Below are 17,679 nucleotides of genomic sequence, written 5' to 3'. Positions count from 1 at the left end.
TAAAAAGATTGGCAGTCCCATTCCTCTAGTCACATGACTGGATATACAGGTGTCTATGTGCCTGTGATTACAGTGTTGACCTCTTAACGTTATTGAGGCCTCCAGGTTAGTGCTGGTGAGGCCATGATGCTGTTGAGAGTGAGTTACTGGTGACATTGGGCCCTCCTTTGCCCTCTGGTGGGGGAGAGGAGTGGGGGGAAAAAGTATTTGGTTTTAGAAAATGCTTGGCTATGAAGACTTGGTAAAATACTGTCTTCTTACCCATCCCTAGGTAAGTCAGAAGAGTCTAAGATAACAGAGTAGAGGGCAAAATAAACTTTGGGGGACCAGAGACAATGAGAAATGTGTAGGGAAGCTAGAGAGAGAGAGAGATTGCTGCTGGCTTACCTACCTGTTAGAACAGGACTTACTTGGCCCAGCAGCCCGATGACCCATGCCTGGCCCACTGTTCGCACATCTAGGAGGGAGGGGTGAGCGCCTCAGAGACTGCTCCCTGGGGATAGGATAGCGTGGCTACCTCTGAGGCTCCTGTTCCCCTCTTTACTGGAAAGCAAAGGGTCTTTGGTGGCTTGGCTCCTGCAGCAAGGAGACTGGCCACATGGGGAGAGAAGTCTGGACCACATCAGATGCGATTTCTTCTTCTTCTTCTTTTAAATGCTTATTTCTTTCTGAGAGAGAGAGTGCGCCTGAGTGAGTACGAGGGGGGAAGGGCAGAGAGAGAGGGAGACAGAGGATCCGAAGCAGGCTCTGAGCTGATAGCCCCATGCGGGGCTTGAACTCACGAGCTGTGAGATCATGACCTGAGCCAAAGTCGGCCACTTAACTTACTGAGCCACCCAGGTTCCCCAGGTGTGGTTTCTTTTTTAGTTGAGCCAGTATGAAGTTTTTGTTGAAGGAACAACTTCCTCATCCCCTGACTCTTGGTAGATGAGCTGAACTGCTCCCTTCCAGTCTGATTTTTGTGGGCTTTCCTTTCCATTTCTGGCCTCAGAACTGACCTGATGGCAAGTTCTGGAGTCTTTCCAGGCCTACAGCCTGGGATAGGGCTTAGCAATGACAAGATGTGTTGTAGGGCTGTGCTTAGTGGATGTCCTTTGAAATTAACTTTCCCATAATCCTTAAGTATCCCATGGAGGCCTCTTCAGGGGTCTTGATTTCCCTTGAACTTAGTGCTAGTGCTGACCCCCATCCCCCATATTCCTGTGTTTTTTCATCTTAAACATGATTGGTGATGAATTGGGGGAAGGGAGCAAGGATTTGCTTTCCTCTGCACCAGAAGTGCAGAGCTGCTAATTTCATTCTCCGTACTCTGTCTTTGAAATGAACAGGGTCCTCTGTGCCCATGTTTAGTACTGCTGTGTTGCTGGACTCTCCTGGCAAAAATTAGGCTAATGTCTCCAACTACTGCATTAGCCACTGAAATGAGGTTCTAAATTGAAGGTACTACACCAATTGTGTCTCCAAGGTATTGCCTTGTTCTGCCTTTTATTATTCAAATTCATTCTCTCAATGATTCTCTGCAGACTGACTGGCATGCTGGTTCAGTGTGGAGCATTGTACTAGCTGAAAGGCAAGATCACCTTTTAAGAAAGGAAAGGGAAAAAAAATCCCACAAAAGATGAATACTGTGGTGCAAAGAGTCAGTAGTTTGTCTGTTCAAGAGCTCCTTGGGCAGCCTGAGCAATGTCTAGAGATAGCAGAGTAACGGACCAGACCTGGGATGGATGGAGTGGAGGAGGTAGCATGGGGGTAAGAGTGATGTCACTGCGTTAGTGACATTTGTGCCTTGTAAGTTTACCACACTTCCTCCTTCCCTTTCATGTTTACAGAGCACCCAAATATATGTCTTACAGGGTGCTGAGAACTCCAGGGTAGGAAACCAAAGATTAACCAAACAGGATCTTTTCTTCAAGAAGCTGTTAGTCTTACAGTTTCACTGGGTTTTATCTGTCTTTGGGTATGTGGGTGGGGGGTGAGGGGGATGTGGGGAGGATTTGAGCTCTGATTCTTACATTTTAGATCAGAAGTAGGAGCCTTCCAGCAGTCATATGTTTAGAGAGTTGAGAATTTGGCTCTTACATGTTTGTTTTTAAAATAGATTTTTTTTTTCTTTTTGCCTGCTGACAAAGTAATATGTTTTCAAAGCAGAAAACTTGGAAAACACAGAAAAGCACAAAGGGAAACAACAACAATACCACCCATATTCCACTATCCAGATGTAAAGGTAACAGTATGGCTTGTGTTCTTCCAGTTGTTTTTACAAAAGTGTTGTCCTATACCTAGTTTTTGAGGCTGATACTTTCCATTTAGAAATTGGGAGATAGATTTTATGGAGTTTTGAAATGCAGAACCTCTAGCACATAATCAGGCACACAGTAAACATTATCCAGGTGCTGATCTTTATCAATCGTGTGAATATACCAGATTATGCTTAATTGATTCTTATTGTTATACATTTAGGTGGTTTACAGTTTTTCGTTGCTACAAGTAATTCTACAATGAACATCTTGTGTATATTTTTATGTGCCTTCTGTGTTCTTTTTTTTTTTTTTCAACATTTTTTATTTATTTTTGGGACAGAGAGAGACAGAGGATGAACGGGGGAGGGGCAGAGAGAGAGGGAGACACAGAATTGGAAACAGGCTCCAGGCTCCGAGCCATCAGCCCAGAGCCTGACGCGGGGCTCGAACTCACGGACCGCGAGATCGTGACCTGGCTGAAGTCGGACGCTTAACCGACTGCGCCACCCAGGCGCCCCAACCTTCTGTGTTCTTAGAAGAGATTCACTAAAGTCAAAGTGCTCATCTTTTCTGATTCTTTGGCCCAGCATCTCAGCTGAGATAGCCTCTTGTCTGGGCTGTTAAGATTGTACCAGGCTTTTGAGTATCTTTCATCCCTATTATGTATCACATATCAGATTCCATGGGATTTCCTCTCCCTGTGGTCCCTGGGTACTTCTCTCTTGACCAGGAAATCACTGGCTTCAGGGAAGACAGGGCAGCAAGTACAGAACACATGTTCTTACTGTTTTGTGCCAGGACTGTAGAATCCCAGGGGACGGGGACATTGTCATCAACCTCTTTGATGGTAAGCAGATACTGAATGCCTGTCCACCTGTGTCCCGCCCAGTGCCAGATGAGGCAGAGATAAAAAACAGGCCTCTGCTTCAAGGAGCTTACTGAATGAATGGATAATGGAATTGACATGAAACATCTCATACATACTTATTGAGCATTTGCTGAATGGTACGTACTTGTCCCAGGCAACTGCTGGGGAACAGAAAAGGCTGAGGTGCTGTTCTCCTTAAAGGAAGCTACGGTACATATAAATAAGAGCTTTTTATAGGTAAAGTTAACTAGCCACACAGGTCAATAAGGGATAAATATCTAGTCATGCAGACAGCAAGTATTATAAAGATTGGCTGCTTTGGAGAAGAAGGTAATTCATTATGAGTCAGAGTAGTTAGATAAAGTTCAGAGAGAAGATAGGGCACTAGTTGGGGCTTGAAAAAGAGCTGGCATTTGATGAGGTAGAGTGGAAAGGATTTTCCACATGAGAAGAACAGCTTGCAAAGAGATGGTGGCAATAATGAATGATGGATACAAGTTGCACAGCAGTACAGAGCAGACTAGGGGTGGGGAATTGCAGAGAGGCAAGTGGGGATTAAGGCAGCATATTGAGAGACCTTGAGCATGTTGGGCTCCAAATCAGTATTTGGTACACAGTGGATGGAAACAATTTGGTAAAATTGTCTCTGATTAAAGGACAGGTAAGAAGGTCTTGATGGCTCTCAGTGCCAGAGGGCCCCCAGGCTCAGTCCTTGGACCTCCACTCTTCTTTATCTACACTAATGCCTTGGGTGATTGCATCTAGCCTAGTGCCTTTAAATTTCATGTGTGGGCTGATTTTTTAAATCTGCCAGATTTTTAAAAATCTCCAGCCCATACTTCTCTGAAGTCCATACTCCTTTATCCATCTGCTTGCTAGACATCTATACATGGATGTTTAATAGGCTCAACCTGAACAAGTTTAAAACTGAGCTCATATAACCTTCTCTACTTCAGTTAATGACAATTCTGTCCTTTGATTTATTCAGGCCAAGATCCTCTTAGCCATTCATGACTCCTTTCTCTCACACGTACATTCTTTTTTTTTTTTTTTTTTTTTTTAATTTTACTTTTAATTTTTTTTTTTTTAAATTATTTTTTAACGTTTATTTATTTTTGAGACAGAGAGAGACAGAGCATGAACAGGGGAGGGGCAGAGAGAGAGGGAGACACAGAATCTGAAACAGGCTCCAGGCTCTGAGCTGTCAGCACAGAGCCCGATGCGGGGCTCGAACTCCCGGACCATGAGATCATGACCTGAGCCGAAGTCGGACGCTTAACCGACCAAGCCACCCAGGCGCCCCTTAATTTTACTTTTAAGTAATCTCTACACCCAACTTGGGGATCGAAATCACAACCCCAAGTTCAAGAGTCACAGGCTCCACCAACTGAGCCAGCCAGGCGCCCACTTATACCCACATTCTGTCTGACAGCACATCCTACAGCTCTGTCTGCAAAATGTATCCAAAATCTGACCATGTCTCATTACTCCTCCTACCACCATTATTTCTTGCCCGGATTATTGTAGTAGGCTCTGAACTGGACTTCGTCCTTCTGCCCTTATTTCCTACAGTCAGTTCTCACACAGCAGCTAGAGTGATTCTTTTGTCATGTCTTTCTGTGCTCAAAAATACCTGTTGGCCTTCCTTCTCACATAAAGTAAGAGTCAAATTCCTTCCCGTGGCCTGCATGTCCCTGTGATGTGGCTCACCATTACCTCTGTTGTTTTATCTCCTGCTACTCTCCCTTGTGTTTCCTCTCCTCTAGCCACCTTGGCCTCCCTCATGTTCCCTGAATGCATCAGGCCCATTGCACCTTGGGACATAGAATACTATTCACCTTGACAGGTTTGTGACTAGCTTGCTTACTCTTCTTAGGTCTTTTTTCAGATATGAACTTCCCTTTCAACGGCCAAATCTAGAATGATTTAAGCAATGTAATGTACTAGATTATAGCCCGAAGTATAAAATAAATATATGTAAATCTGAACTCATACAAATGATTGAATGAATAAATAGGAGAGGAAAGATAAGTCTTTGTTAAAGAAGAATTCCAATAATATATATAGATGCTTTCCCCTCCAGGAGGTGATGCTTAAACCTTTTGAGTGTGGTCTGAATTTAGGGACTTATTTGTAAAGAACAGATTATGGAAAGGGAAAAATAGTAACTTTACAGTGGAGAAACCTGGTCAGTATTACTTGTCATCAAAGGGATATCCCCAATGCTGTCAGGTGGATATGATGGACCCTCCTGATAAGATGTGAGAACAAGGACTCTTTAGCTGTGGTATTCTTCCTCAAAACCAATAACCCCAGTCTAATCATGAGGAAAACATCAAACAAATTTAAATTGAGGGACATTCTGTAAAGTGTCTGATCAGTACTTCCCCTCCTCAAACTGTTGTGGAAATGATAAGAAAAGACTGAGAAACTATCAGAGAAGACATGACACCTAAAAACACTGTGGTATTCTGACTTAAAATTTCTTTCTTTCTTTCTTTCTTTCTTTCTTTCTTTCTTTCTTTCTCTCTCTCTCTCTCTCTCTCTCTCTCTCTCTTTCTTTCTTTCTTGTATTCTGATTTGTATGCTGGAACAGAAAGAGGAAATTAATGGAAAACCTGGTGAAACATGAAGAGCCTCAGGTTTAGCTACTATTAACGTACCAATGTTGGTTTCTTAATATTGACACAGGTGCTACAGTAGTATAAGATGGTAATATTAGGGGAACTGAAACTGGGTTAAAGTTGTGCAGGAATTCTTGGAACTCTACTATCATTTTAAGTTTTCTGTAAATCTAATATTAATCAAGGGGTACCTTGGTGGCTAAGTCAGTTAAGCATACAACTTCAGCTCAGGTCATGATCTTGCGGTCCGTGAGTTTGAGCCCCGCGTCAGGCTCTGTGCTGACAGCTCGGAACCCTAGAGACTGCTTTAGATTCTGTGTCTCCCTCTCTCTCTGCCACTACCCAGCTCATGCGCTCGCTCGCTGTCTCTCAAATAAACATAAAAAAAATTTTTTTTTTTTAAAAATTACTCCAAAAAAGAAGGATGGGACCTTCTCAAAAAGGCCTTCCCTGGCCACCATCTGAAAAAAGTTTTTTTCCCTCCTATATCTGTCAAATCCTTTTCCCTGCATTATTTTGCTCCTTAGTACTTACTGTCTCATAGCATATGTTTTACTCATGTTATTTTTTTCCATGCTACCATGTCTACTCTGAAAGAATAGGGATTTTGATCTCAGTCTTGCTCGCATCTGGATCTTCAAGGGTCGGCACCGTACTTAGCTCATAGCAGGCGTTCAATAAATATTTGGTAATGACTGAAAGAATGAATTCTTCTATATCACCCTTGTGTCCTTTTTTAAAAGAAGTTTATTTTGAGATGGGGAGTGGGGTGGGTAAGGGCGAGAGAGAGAGAGAGAGAGAGAGGAAGAAAGAGAATCCCAAGCAGGCTCCATGCTCAGTGCAGATCTCAGCGTGGGGCTCGATCTCATGACTGTGAGACAACAACAGTCTGAGCCCATATCAAGAGTTGTATGCTTAACTGATTGAGCCACCCAGGCAGCCCTATCACCCTGTTGTCCTTAAGCAGCATGAAGATTTTGTCTTTGGGCCTTCCTTTCTCTTTTGAGAAATATAGTGGTTTGCTATTCCAGTGGGGGAAATGACCCCTTATTGTTTGCTTATTTTTTTACTTTAGCTCACATAGAAATGAGAGTCATGTCAGAAGTGGATTGTGTGTTTCCATTGTGTTTACCCACCAGCAGGAAGGACAAGTAAATGTCATCAATAACTACTTTTCTGCAGAAATTGTTCCTCCTGAAGGTGAGGGCCAGTTTATGAGAGACACCCTTCTTTGTTCACTCCTTCCTCTCATGTTTAAACTTGTGATCCAGGACTGGCTGGTTTAGCATGACAAATATGATGTGTGTCTGGATGTGAGGACTGTGAACATGGGACTCTTTGATCTAGAAAAGTAAAGTTAGTCAAGGAAAGTTAATTTAATCCTGCATTTGTAGTGAGCTGCTCTTTGCCAAGCACTGGAACTTGAAGGGTGAAGATAGTTGGAATGTGGACTGCTTCAACAAATCCTGGTCACTACAACCTGACAACGATGCTTGGCTTCAAGGGAACTAAATCTAGGACAGACTGAAGAAAACCTCCCTCACATGGTCAGTAGTAAATACATGGTTAATATGGATTCAGAAGTACCTTAGAAAAATGTGTGGATGATAGCATTGCAGTGAGCAAGGGGTGTAAAGAGACTTTTGAGGACCTTCACTGATCACAGTGGAGAAGGATTGGTTTCTTTCACACTCAGTGCCTGTGCCAGAAGGGTCCTGCAGATTCCTCTCATGCTTTGATGGAGGTGACGTTGGATGGAGAATTATGTTGGTGGAATGTTTTCAGGCACAAGAAATGGGGAAATGTTTGAAGAGAGATGGGTCCGAATGATGGGTGGAGGCTTGCAGGCAGTGTCTGTTCAATAGCATCTGTTTTTTTCCTGTGTTGGAACTTGATTTATCTCATAATATATTTTAAAGCCTCCATGGAACATACTTAGCAAAGAATGGGGTCACACTGATTTGAGGCCTGAACAAAGTTGTCAGGAACAACAAAACTATTAGATAAAAGATACTTCCCTTGTATCCAGCACTCTCCATCTCCTGTTGTTTGCAGGTTCCTTGTCCTGAGCGCAAAGATGGAGCATTTTTGCTTTGTTTTTGGTGCTATGCAGACACAACTGTGGTGCTCTCTGAACAAAGGCCTGCTCCCTCCTGGGCACAGGAATTGGACCTGGGCTTGGGGCAAGATTCCTTTTGGAGACAAATAAGCAGGGCATTTTGCAACCCCCTCCATTTTGCTCGTCTTAAGGAAGAGGCCAAGGTTCCATTCCTTGGAAGTAGAGCAGAATGTACTTTCTTAAAACTATTCAGATATCACAGTTGGGTTCAATTATCTGCAGAAATAGATTTATATAAAAGGAAAACTTACAAAGGAGAAATTTGTACCAAATAACAGTCTACATTTTTGTTAACAATTTTTTTTTCTTTTTTAAGGCCATCCAGTTGAAAGTCTGAGTGTCCAGGAAAGAAGGGTGGGGCGGGGGGGGGGCGGGGTGAGGAAGAAGAAACAAGGAAAGAAAAAAAGAAACCAAAGTACTTAAAGATTTTTGAGTGTAAAGCTGAAGTCTGGGCCATCATATGCTCCTCACCAGCTGTGCTGCCTGCCTGGGGCTTCCCCTCCTTTACTTTCTTCCTCACCTATCACTGCCCCATTGTCATTGGATGGTCAGGCAAGGAAAGCTGGCCTAGAGAACCTTCACTGTTCCAAGCCCCTAGCTCTGCCTGACTGCTGCTCCAGCCAAATTGGATGGCTTAGGGTCTCCTATAACTGATTTATTCTCATCTCTGGGTCATGCTTGATGTGAACCCTTTCTCACATCTTCAGGGCCATATTACAAATGATAGCTGTGGAATAAATTACCACAAACTTAGTGGTGTGGTGGCTTAGCTCACAGTGTATGTAGGTCAGAAGTCTTTGTGCTAGTTTGCTGAGTCTTCTGCTGAGGGTCTCGTAGGTTTCTATCAGAGTGTCAGCCAGGCTGTGTCCCTTTGTGGTGGCTCTGAGGAAGAATCTGCTTCCAAGATCATTCAGGTTGTTGCTAATGTGTCTTTGGAAACAATTCCTTCAAGTCCTATTTCTGGTCAAAGGGTAAATGCAGTTATAATTTTACTAGATGTCAAATTTCTTCCGTAGGGGTTGTACCATTTTGCATTTCCATAAGCATTATATGCAACTGCCCCTTTCCCTATAGTCTCACTTGTAGATATGTATTTGCTAATCTGATAGGTGAGAAATGGTTTCCTACTGCAGTTCTGTTTGACCTTTGTTGTATTCTGAACAAAACTGAACATCTTTTTTTATATAGTTAAGTGGAATTGTATTTATTCTTGTGTGAACTGTCTGTTCACATTTGCAGTCCTATTTTCTACAGGGTTACTGGTCTTTTTCTTTTTTCTTTTTTTTTTTAAATTTTAACGTTTATTTATTTTTGAGACAGAGAGAAACAGAGCATGAACAGGGGAGGGGCAGAGAGAGAGGGAGACACAGAATCTGAAACAGGCTCCAAGCTCTGAGCTGTCAGCACAGAGCCTGACGCGGGGCTCGAACTCACAGACCGTGAGATCATGACCTGAGCCGAAGTCGGATGCTTAACCGACCGAGCCACCCAGGCGCCCTTGGTCTTTTTCTTCTTTATTTTTAAAAGCTCTTTATGGATTAGTAATATTAATACTTGGTCTAAATTGTTGCACATTTCCCCTTTTGTCATTTGTCTTTTTACTTGTAATATTTTCCATGCATCTAAAATTTTTATAAACTTACTACTATTTTTCATCATCAAATTTATTAATATTTTTGTTATTGTTTCTGGATTTTGAATCATAAATAGAAGACTTATTCTCTATTCCCAGGTTGTAGAGGAATTCATCTATATTTTCCTTTGGAATTTGTGTAGTTTCAGTTTTTACATTTAAATATAATTTGTTTGCAATTTTTCCTGATACATAGCCATAAGGAACGGAGTTAATTTTATCTTTTTTCATATGTCTCTTAAATTATTCCAGTGGTATTTATTAAAAAGTCTTCCTTGGGGCTCCTGGGTGGCTCAGTCAGTTAAGCGTCCGACTTCAGCTCAGGTCATGATCTCACGGTTAATGGGTTCAAGCCCTGCATCAGGCTCTCTGCTGACAGCTTGGAGCCTGGGTCTGCTTCTGATTCTGTGTCTCCCTCTCTCTCTGCCCCTCCCCTGCTCATGCTGTCTCTCAAAAAGAAATAAATGTAAAAAAAATAAATAAATAAATAAAAAAAGTCTTTCCTTTCCCCACAGATTGGAGATGCCACTCTTATTATGCACTAGATTTTCATATGCAGTTGGGTCTCTTTTAAAATTTTCTTTCCTGTACATTGCTAATTCAGTCTATTTATGTGCCAGTTACCAAACCTTTTTAATTATATAGACTTTGCAATATATTTTATTACATAGTACATCCTTCAAGTTTATTTCTTTGTGTGAGCACATGTGTGTTGTGAGAGAGAGAGAGAGACAGAGATAGCTCATAAGGGAGATAAGCCCTCATTCCTGAGAAATTTTAACTCTTAAAGGTAGGTAGAAGAAAGTTAGCTGGCAAAGGAACCTGGGGAAGAAGAGACTGTAGAGGTAGGAGGTAATTAGAAATTTGCTGACCCAGCAATAGCACTGCTAGGAATTTACCCAAGGATACAGAAATGCTCATGCATAGGGGCACTTGTACTCCAATGTTTATAGCAGCACTTTCAACAAGAGCCAAATTATGGAAAGAGCCTAAATGTCCATCAACTGATGAATGGATAAAGAAATTGTGGTTTATATACACAATGGAAAACTACTTGGCAATGAGAAAGAATGAAATATGGCCTTTTGTAGCAACGTGGATGGAACTGGAGAGTGTTATGCTAAGTGAAATAAGTCATACAGAGAAAGACAAATACAGTATGTTTTCATCTTATGTGGATCCTGAGAAACTTAACAGAAGACCATGGGGGAGGGGAAGGAAAAAAAAAAGTTAGGGAGGGAGCCAAACGATAAGAGACTCTTAAAAACTGAGAATAAACTGAGGGTTGATGGGGGGTGGGAGGGAGGGGAAAGTGGGTGATGGGCATTGAGGAGGGCACCTATTGGGACGAGCACTGGGTGTTGTATGGAATCCAGTTTGACAATAAATTTCATATTAAAAAAAAAAGAAATTTGCAGTCTCAGAGAAGTCAGGGCAGAATACATTCGGACTGAGTTACTGATCTCTTGTGTTAGGTGCTGCCATAAAATCTCATGATAGGAATAAGAAGCATCAGTGGTTATCACTTGGTGGGAATAGTGTGGAGTGGGCTTTGGAGTGAATGGGAGGTGAGGAGATATATTCAAGTGTAGATAACCTTTGAGAAGTTTCTCAGTATAAGAGAAGAGAAATAAGGAAAAGTAGTACCCAGAAGGAGTGTAGGGAACTTTTTCTTTATGTCTCTTTAAAGTTCACGTAATATAAAGTTAACAATTTTAAAGTGAGCACTTTAGGGGCGCCTGGGTGGCTCAGTCGGTTAAGTGTCCGACTTCAGCTCAGGTCACGATCTCGCGGTATGTGAGTTCGAGCCCCGCGTCGGGCTCTGTGCTGACTGCTCAGAGCCTGGAGCCTGTTTCAGATTCTGTGTCTCCCTCTCTCTCTGACCCTCCCCCCTTCATTCTCTGTCTCTCTCTGTCTCAAAAATAAATAAACGTTAAAAAAAAAATTTAAATTAAAAAAAAAATAAAGTGAGCACTTTAGTGGCATTTAGTACATTTGTAGTCACTACCTCTACCTAGTTCCAAAACATTTTCATCACCCCAAAGGGTAACCCCATTACCATTAAGAAGTTACTCTTCATTATCCCCTCTTTCTAGCTCTTGGCAGTCACAAGCCTCCTTTCTGTCTTTATGGATTTACCTATTCTGGGTGTGTCTTAAAAGTATATATATATACTTATATAAACAGACTTTTGTGTCTGTTTTTCTTCCACTTAGCATAATGTTTTCAAAGTTCTTCCATGTTGAAGAAACTGGAGACTGTGTATAAAAGCTTTTGGAAAGACTAGTACACAGAGATAGGGTGAAAATCCAGGAGACAGGGTGGGTAAGAGGTAAGGTTCTTGAAGAGGTGAACACCATTCCTTTGGAAATGGGAAGTTGGGGAGACCCCATGTGATAGCTTTTATCCATTCTATGGTGTTAGAAGGCCAGGCCTTCATTGAGAGATGGGAGTCAGAGGTTCCAGGGAGGGTAGATGATCTGAACTTGTGACTGAGTGGAGGGGTAAGATGCACTAACTAGAGAAACGTTGTTATGATTGGTGGGTGGTACTAGACACTTTTAATCTTTGTCCACTATTTCAGTTCACAAAAGGCCTTTTGGGAAAGTCTTCTGAATGTTGCACAGTCACAGAGGGAATATTTACTTTTTTCTGCTACCTTCTTCCCAAGACTGTGTTCTAACCATACCGGAACTTGGGGTCCTACCACAAATAGGACCCACAGTGCATACACCTTCACAAGTTTAAAAGTTTCTGGTTGGGCTCTCCTGAAGCAGACATTGAGATATAGGCGGGGGCGCAGTATGTTTATTCCAACACTTGTGAAAGAAAAGCAGGGGAAGCAGGATTGGATGGAGGAAGAAGTCAAACTATGATGCAAGCCCAGTGAAGCAATGGCCATCCCAGCAGTGAGTTATGGAGTGAGTATAGTCCTTCAGATGGTCTTATATTCGGCAAAAATGTTAGGTTTTTATAGCCATATCTGGTTCAGTCATTCGTTACAGGCTGTCTCAGAAGATCATGAACTTGACCACAGCAGCTCTTTGCAGATGAAACCTACCCTGACAGAGGTGACACTGCAGGTTTCCTTGTGAGTGAAGCAAGTTTTTCCTTGAAGAGTTGATTTTTGGCATACCTGCCATGGAATAGATGGTCTAGCTGGGCTTCCAGCTGGAACAGCTTGGAGCTGAGGCATGTGGAGAGCAAACTTTTTCAGGACAACCCTTGCAGTCATTGCCCCAGAAATTGTTCTTACATACTGAGCATATGAATAGGAGCCAGGTACGCTGGTAGAGTTGGCACCAGAAGTTATACTCTGCTTCTCAGGTAGAATGAGCTGAGCCCTGCCATTTGAGAACATAGGCATTTGTTCCCATGGGGAGTGAAATCTTGCTTATTAGAAAGTCTTTGTTCTCAGTCAATCAACTGACCAGGAGTGGTTTGGATTTTGAAAATGTTTCATGATGTTTTTGACTTCACTATTCTTTGTCAGAGAAATGATAAAAAGGAAAGTGCACCTAGTCAGCAGTCAGCAAATGTTTGCTAAACGAGTTGAATGAAAGAACCATTGTGAGCAGAGCAGCAGCAGGAAGGAAGCAGAGGGTCAGAATTCTGTGTCATCTTTTCAGAGGAGTCTGTGCTCCAGAGGTAGCAGCTTGACAAGCTTAATAATAGCTCAACATGGAAAGAGAGGGTGAAGAATAGAGCCTGCAGCAGAGGCAACCCTGTGGTCCAGGGTTGGGGTAGGGAGGTTTCTGAGTATGGTAGACATGGGTGCGAAGTACCTCAGCTGGATGGTGAGAAGAGAGAGTGGGTGCCTGGAAGTGGATGGGTGGCTGGATACTGGCCACATGTAGCCTTGGGACACAGAGAGGGGTTGGTCTGGCAACGTTTTCCCTGAATAGGTTTCTCCCCTCCCCATTGTTGGAGAGCTATGTGGCCCTCCCCTACTTCTCACAGCTTCCTCCTGTAGCTCACAGCCCCACCAACTCTGACTTTTCTCTCCCAGAACTTAAAACAATATGATTGCCCCCCACTCTAGTCCATTGATTGACCCCTTGTTCCCGTAAGCTGTTGTTTCACCTCAGGCCTGTGGCCCATCAGCCCCATCCTGGTTCTCAGAGTCTCTCAGTGTCCTTGTGGCTTCACTCTTTCCCACATAGCACGGACCTCATGGCACCTGTCATTTATAAGACACCGTTTATTGCCATTCCCCTTGATTCCCTCACCTTTTTGTCATATGAGGAAAGAGGTAGGACTGAGCAAGATGTTGGATTAGGAATAAAGAAAGGGCAGTGGGGTGCAAGTTAGAGTACTGGGGTACCACTGCTTTTGCAGTCAGGTTGCTAGCCCTGAGAGTGAGGTTGCAGCTGGGTGAAGGGGGAAGGAAAGAAGCCTATAAATATAATAATTTATTATTTTAGTAACTCATTTCTGTAGAAGTTAAATTTGGCAAATAGTCTCTACATCTGTTATTTCACTAGAGTCCATTCTTACCTCTTTCCTGACTCTTTGTTTCCCTCCTACTTTTCAGATGTAGCCATTTTTCAAAGCTGTTGTAAATACTGCATCTTCTCTCTTTGTTTTCTGCCTCAGAGATTTCTGGCTTCAGCCCTCATTGCCATGCACATGACTCTCAAGCCTGTGTTTCCAGCCTCAGCCTCACCCCATGGGCCTCCGTCTCATATTTTCAGCTGTCTGATACAGATCTACCTGTCTCATTGGTGCTTTGCTCTCTTTTAAACCGAACTCATGATCATTCCCTTCAAAACTCAATCTTCTTCCTATTTAATCGTGATGGCATACATCCTCCCATTTACCTTACCTTGAAACTTGGGCATCTTGTCCCTTCCGCCCGCCCCCACCCCCATGCTGTCCCCAACAGCTCATTCTTAATAGTTGCCTTGCTCTGCCTTGTCCCATCACTTTGTTTCCATTCTCAGTGCTCCCTCCTGTTCCCCCTGCATGATTTCTTCCTAAGCTATGGCTCCTTGCACAGTTTTCCATCTCCAGTTGTGTCTGCCTCTAGGTGCATCGTCTACATATTAGCCTCTGTTCTTCTTGTAACATATTTTCCCCAAAGAAATGCTTCCCCATTGCTTAGACAGTTAAGGTCCCACTTGTCAACATGGGTTGTGAAATGCCACAACCTCTCTCTTGCCTTGTTATCTCCTGCAATGATTCTTTCCGCACTCCCCTTATTTTCTAGCCATGGGACTACTTCCGTTTCTCTAATTGTGTTCTGGACTTTGCTTCTTTTTTGACTCTGTTTATGTTGGTTCTGGTTATGTTTATATAGCTTCTTTTCCACTTCTTTCTTTCTCTGCTCCCTTGCCCCCTTAGCCTACATAATTTCTATCTGTTAAAATCGTACTGATTTATATCCATTGCAGTGGAATACTGTGACACTGTTGAGAAATTAGGTAGATGTACATAGAATAATATTGAAAATGTACTGCTAGATGATAGAAAACATGTCATACAACAAATGTATGGTGTGATTCCATTCTTGAAAAAATTGTTAGTATTAAATGTATGTGAATGTAGATCTAGAAAAATTGAAAAATTGTGCCCTGTTAGTAATTAGTCTTAAAGAAAAGTGACAATTATAGAGATTATAGGCTGATTATATATTCCTGTAATGTTTGACTTTTAAAATACAATGGTTGTAGGGCACCTGGGGGGCTCGGTTGAGCATTTGACTTCAGCTCAGGTCATAATCTCTCATTTGTGGGTTCGAGCCCTGAATCAGGCTGTGTGCTGACAGCTTGGAGCCTGGAGCCTGCTTTGGATTCTGTGTCTCCCTCTCTCTCTGCCCGTCCCCAGCTCGTTCTCTCTCTCTCTCTCTCTCTCTCTCTCTCTCTCTCTGTCTCTCAACAAAATAAAATGTTAAAAAATTATTTAAAAAATACATTAAAATTTAATGGTTGTATATTTATGTAGTAACCAGAAAACATAAAGGAAGAAAAAAGGTGGGAAAAAAGTTGTCCTTGCCCTCCCCACTTCAGGGTTCGTCTGAATTTTCTCCTGTCTAGTTGCTTCCACTAGCAGATGCTCTTATTCATATTCCCACTCCCTACCACACACCCTCTCACATGAAGCTCCCATGAAGCCTCATAGTAATATATGTTACCTTATATCCCCTTCTTGTTCCTGAACTAAGACTAATTGGTATCATTTGCATCCTTGAGCCCCTGTAGGGCCTGGTCTGGTGACTGTGCTTGGTAGCTGCTCCAACAGTGTTGGCTGAGCTGGGATGCCATGCCCCCGGCATCTCTGGTATCCTGGTATCTGCTCTTGTGGTTTAGGAGGGACTGAAGGCCCTGTTTTTTCGACAGCAAGAGCTATATGCCTCATGAGGCTGATCGATTGGCCTTTAATTCATTACCAGCTTCCTGAGTAGGATTCTAATGATTATGATTGATAAAGATGTGATTGGAAATCTGATCTGTGTTCTTACTGATCCCTAGAGGAATCTATTCCCACATAGCAACCTAGGCCCTTACCTAGCACTAGATAAATTCAATTCAGCAATCCATCAAGACATAAAGTAATTGAAGTGTGGATTAGTGCCTGCCAAGAATGGCAGGAGGAAATGATGGAAGAGTTTTTGGCTAGAGGGGCTGAGCTGTCCAGCCCTTAGGGAATCCATTATTCTATCAGCCCACCATTCCCTCTATTGATGGTGTCTGCTTTGCAGGTATTTTCAGGCCCCAGATCACAGGCTTTGGTCTTTGTATCAAAGGACTTGTAGCACATGGTGAGAGACTTTTCTATTTGATGTCAATCTGTTTTCTTGGGGGTAGACAGCAGAGGTGTTGGCAGTTAGGATTTGGTTGTTCCTGAAGTGCTGTCAGGCTCAGCACATCCTCAGAATGACTCAGAGACAGGGAGAGGCAGTGTCCAGTGGTGGACCAGGAACTGATTTTCAAGTTAGGCAGACCTGGTTTGGAGACCCAGTTCTGCTGCTAGCTTGAATGCTACTCTAGGCAGGAACCATTGTTGGTTGCAGGATCCTAGATGCCTGATAATTTGATGTTGGGTAAATATTTGTCGACTTGGGCTTTTTGTAGAACCAGAGTATTCTCATCTAGAAAATGGAAATAACTATCTCATAGGATTGTTGTGAAAATGGAATAATGTATGTATGACACCTATTCTAGTGCCTAGCACTAAGAGGTAATCGGTAACTGCTACTTTCCTCTTGTCTGTCCCCTTTCCCCTTATACCCTTAAAGGTTAGAAACCTTAAGACTTACTGTGTACATAATTACTAGGCTGCAATGAGAATGGCTTTAGCTGATGTCATTTTTTAGCAGGTGTGGCCTTTCTCCCCATCTGTAGTTGTCTTCTGTAGTCCTTGTAGCCGTCTGCATGTATTAATGTAATAAAGACTGTATTAACAGCAGTGGCTCATGGCGCAACAGTGTCATATAGTGGAGAGAACCAAAGACTAGGACAAGTTACTGAGCTCTTTATCTCTGTTTACCTATCTGTAAAAAAAGTAATATTTTCCCTTTGTAGAATTTACATTGCAGTCCAAATCTACTTATTTTTGAGAGGGCATTCCCTTACCCCCACTGTTTCCCTGAAGGATGCTGTGTCCTATTACATGCCTCCTTTCCCACTGTTCTCCCTGGTTGTACTCGATTCACTTCTCCTGAATGCCTATCTTAGGAAAGGAACTCAACAAGTCAACTATCATTGATACCATATTGTGATAACAGTGGTTAATGCTGTGCTCATAGTGTGATACTACAAATTTTTTATTAGGCTGCTTGCTAGTTAAAAGGACTTTAAGTGGCTTTTAGTAAAAGGATGTATATAGAAGACTGCATAAATATAAATTAAAATTAATTTAAACCCTGTGATCATAAGGTTGCAGAAAACAAGTGTAATAATCACCTTGGATACTTTGGTTATAGGACCTAGACATTAAATGTAATTCTGAATGGCCTAGCAGCCAAGAGAAAAAGGTAAATATGATGAATTACATAATTATCATTTAATAAAATTGCTGATATTTATATTGGTTGTCTGCTGAGAAAGAAGCTTTTTCCTGGTGCTAGTAAGAACCGATCTAAAAGGCTTTTTCTGATAGACATTATACCATGTACTGCGCAGTGTCTTTAACAGATTTTTTTCAGAAAATGCAGAAATGTTCCCTCCCACCCCCCGCCCCCACCCCCGCCCCGC

At 42.4% G+C, this 17,679-nt stretch overlaps 1 protein-coding gene across 12 annotated transcripts in view; it reads left to right on the top strand.

Moving 5' to 3' along the window:
• The window catches only part of SIL1 (SIL1 nucleotide exchange factor), a 288,984-nt gene that overhangs the window by 143,836 nt on the left and 127,469 nt on the right, over positions 1–17,679 (top strand). Inside the window, exon 1 of one of the 12 annotated variants that reach the window (XM_049649322.1) lies at positions 2,119–2,224. The exons of the other annotated variants lie outside the window; for them this stretch is intronic. Coding sequence (XP_049505279.1) covers positions 2,134–2,224 — 91 coding nt within the window. The 5' untranslated portion in view covers positions 2,119–2,133. Of the gene's footprint in view, positions 1–2,118; positions 2,225–17,679 lie in introns of those variants that run through there. 12 annotated transcript variants of the gene reach the window in all.

This window comes from Panthera uncia (assembly GCF_023721935.1).
Source record: "Panthera uncia isolate 11264 chromosome A1 unlocalized genomic scaffold, Puncia_PCG_1.0 HiC_scaffold_17, whole genome shotgun sequence".
Classification (NCBI taxonomy): domain Eukaryota; kingdom Metazoa; phylum Chordata; class Mammalia; order Carnivora; family Felidae; genus Panthera; species Panthera uncia.
Note: the sequence above shows the minus strand (reverse complement) of the source record. Positions and strands in the feature narration are given on the sequence as shown.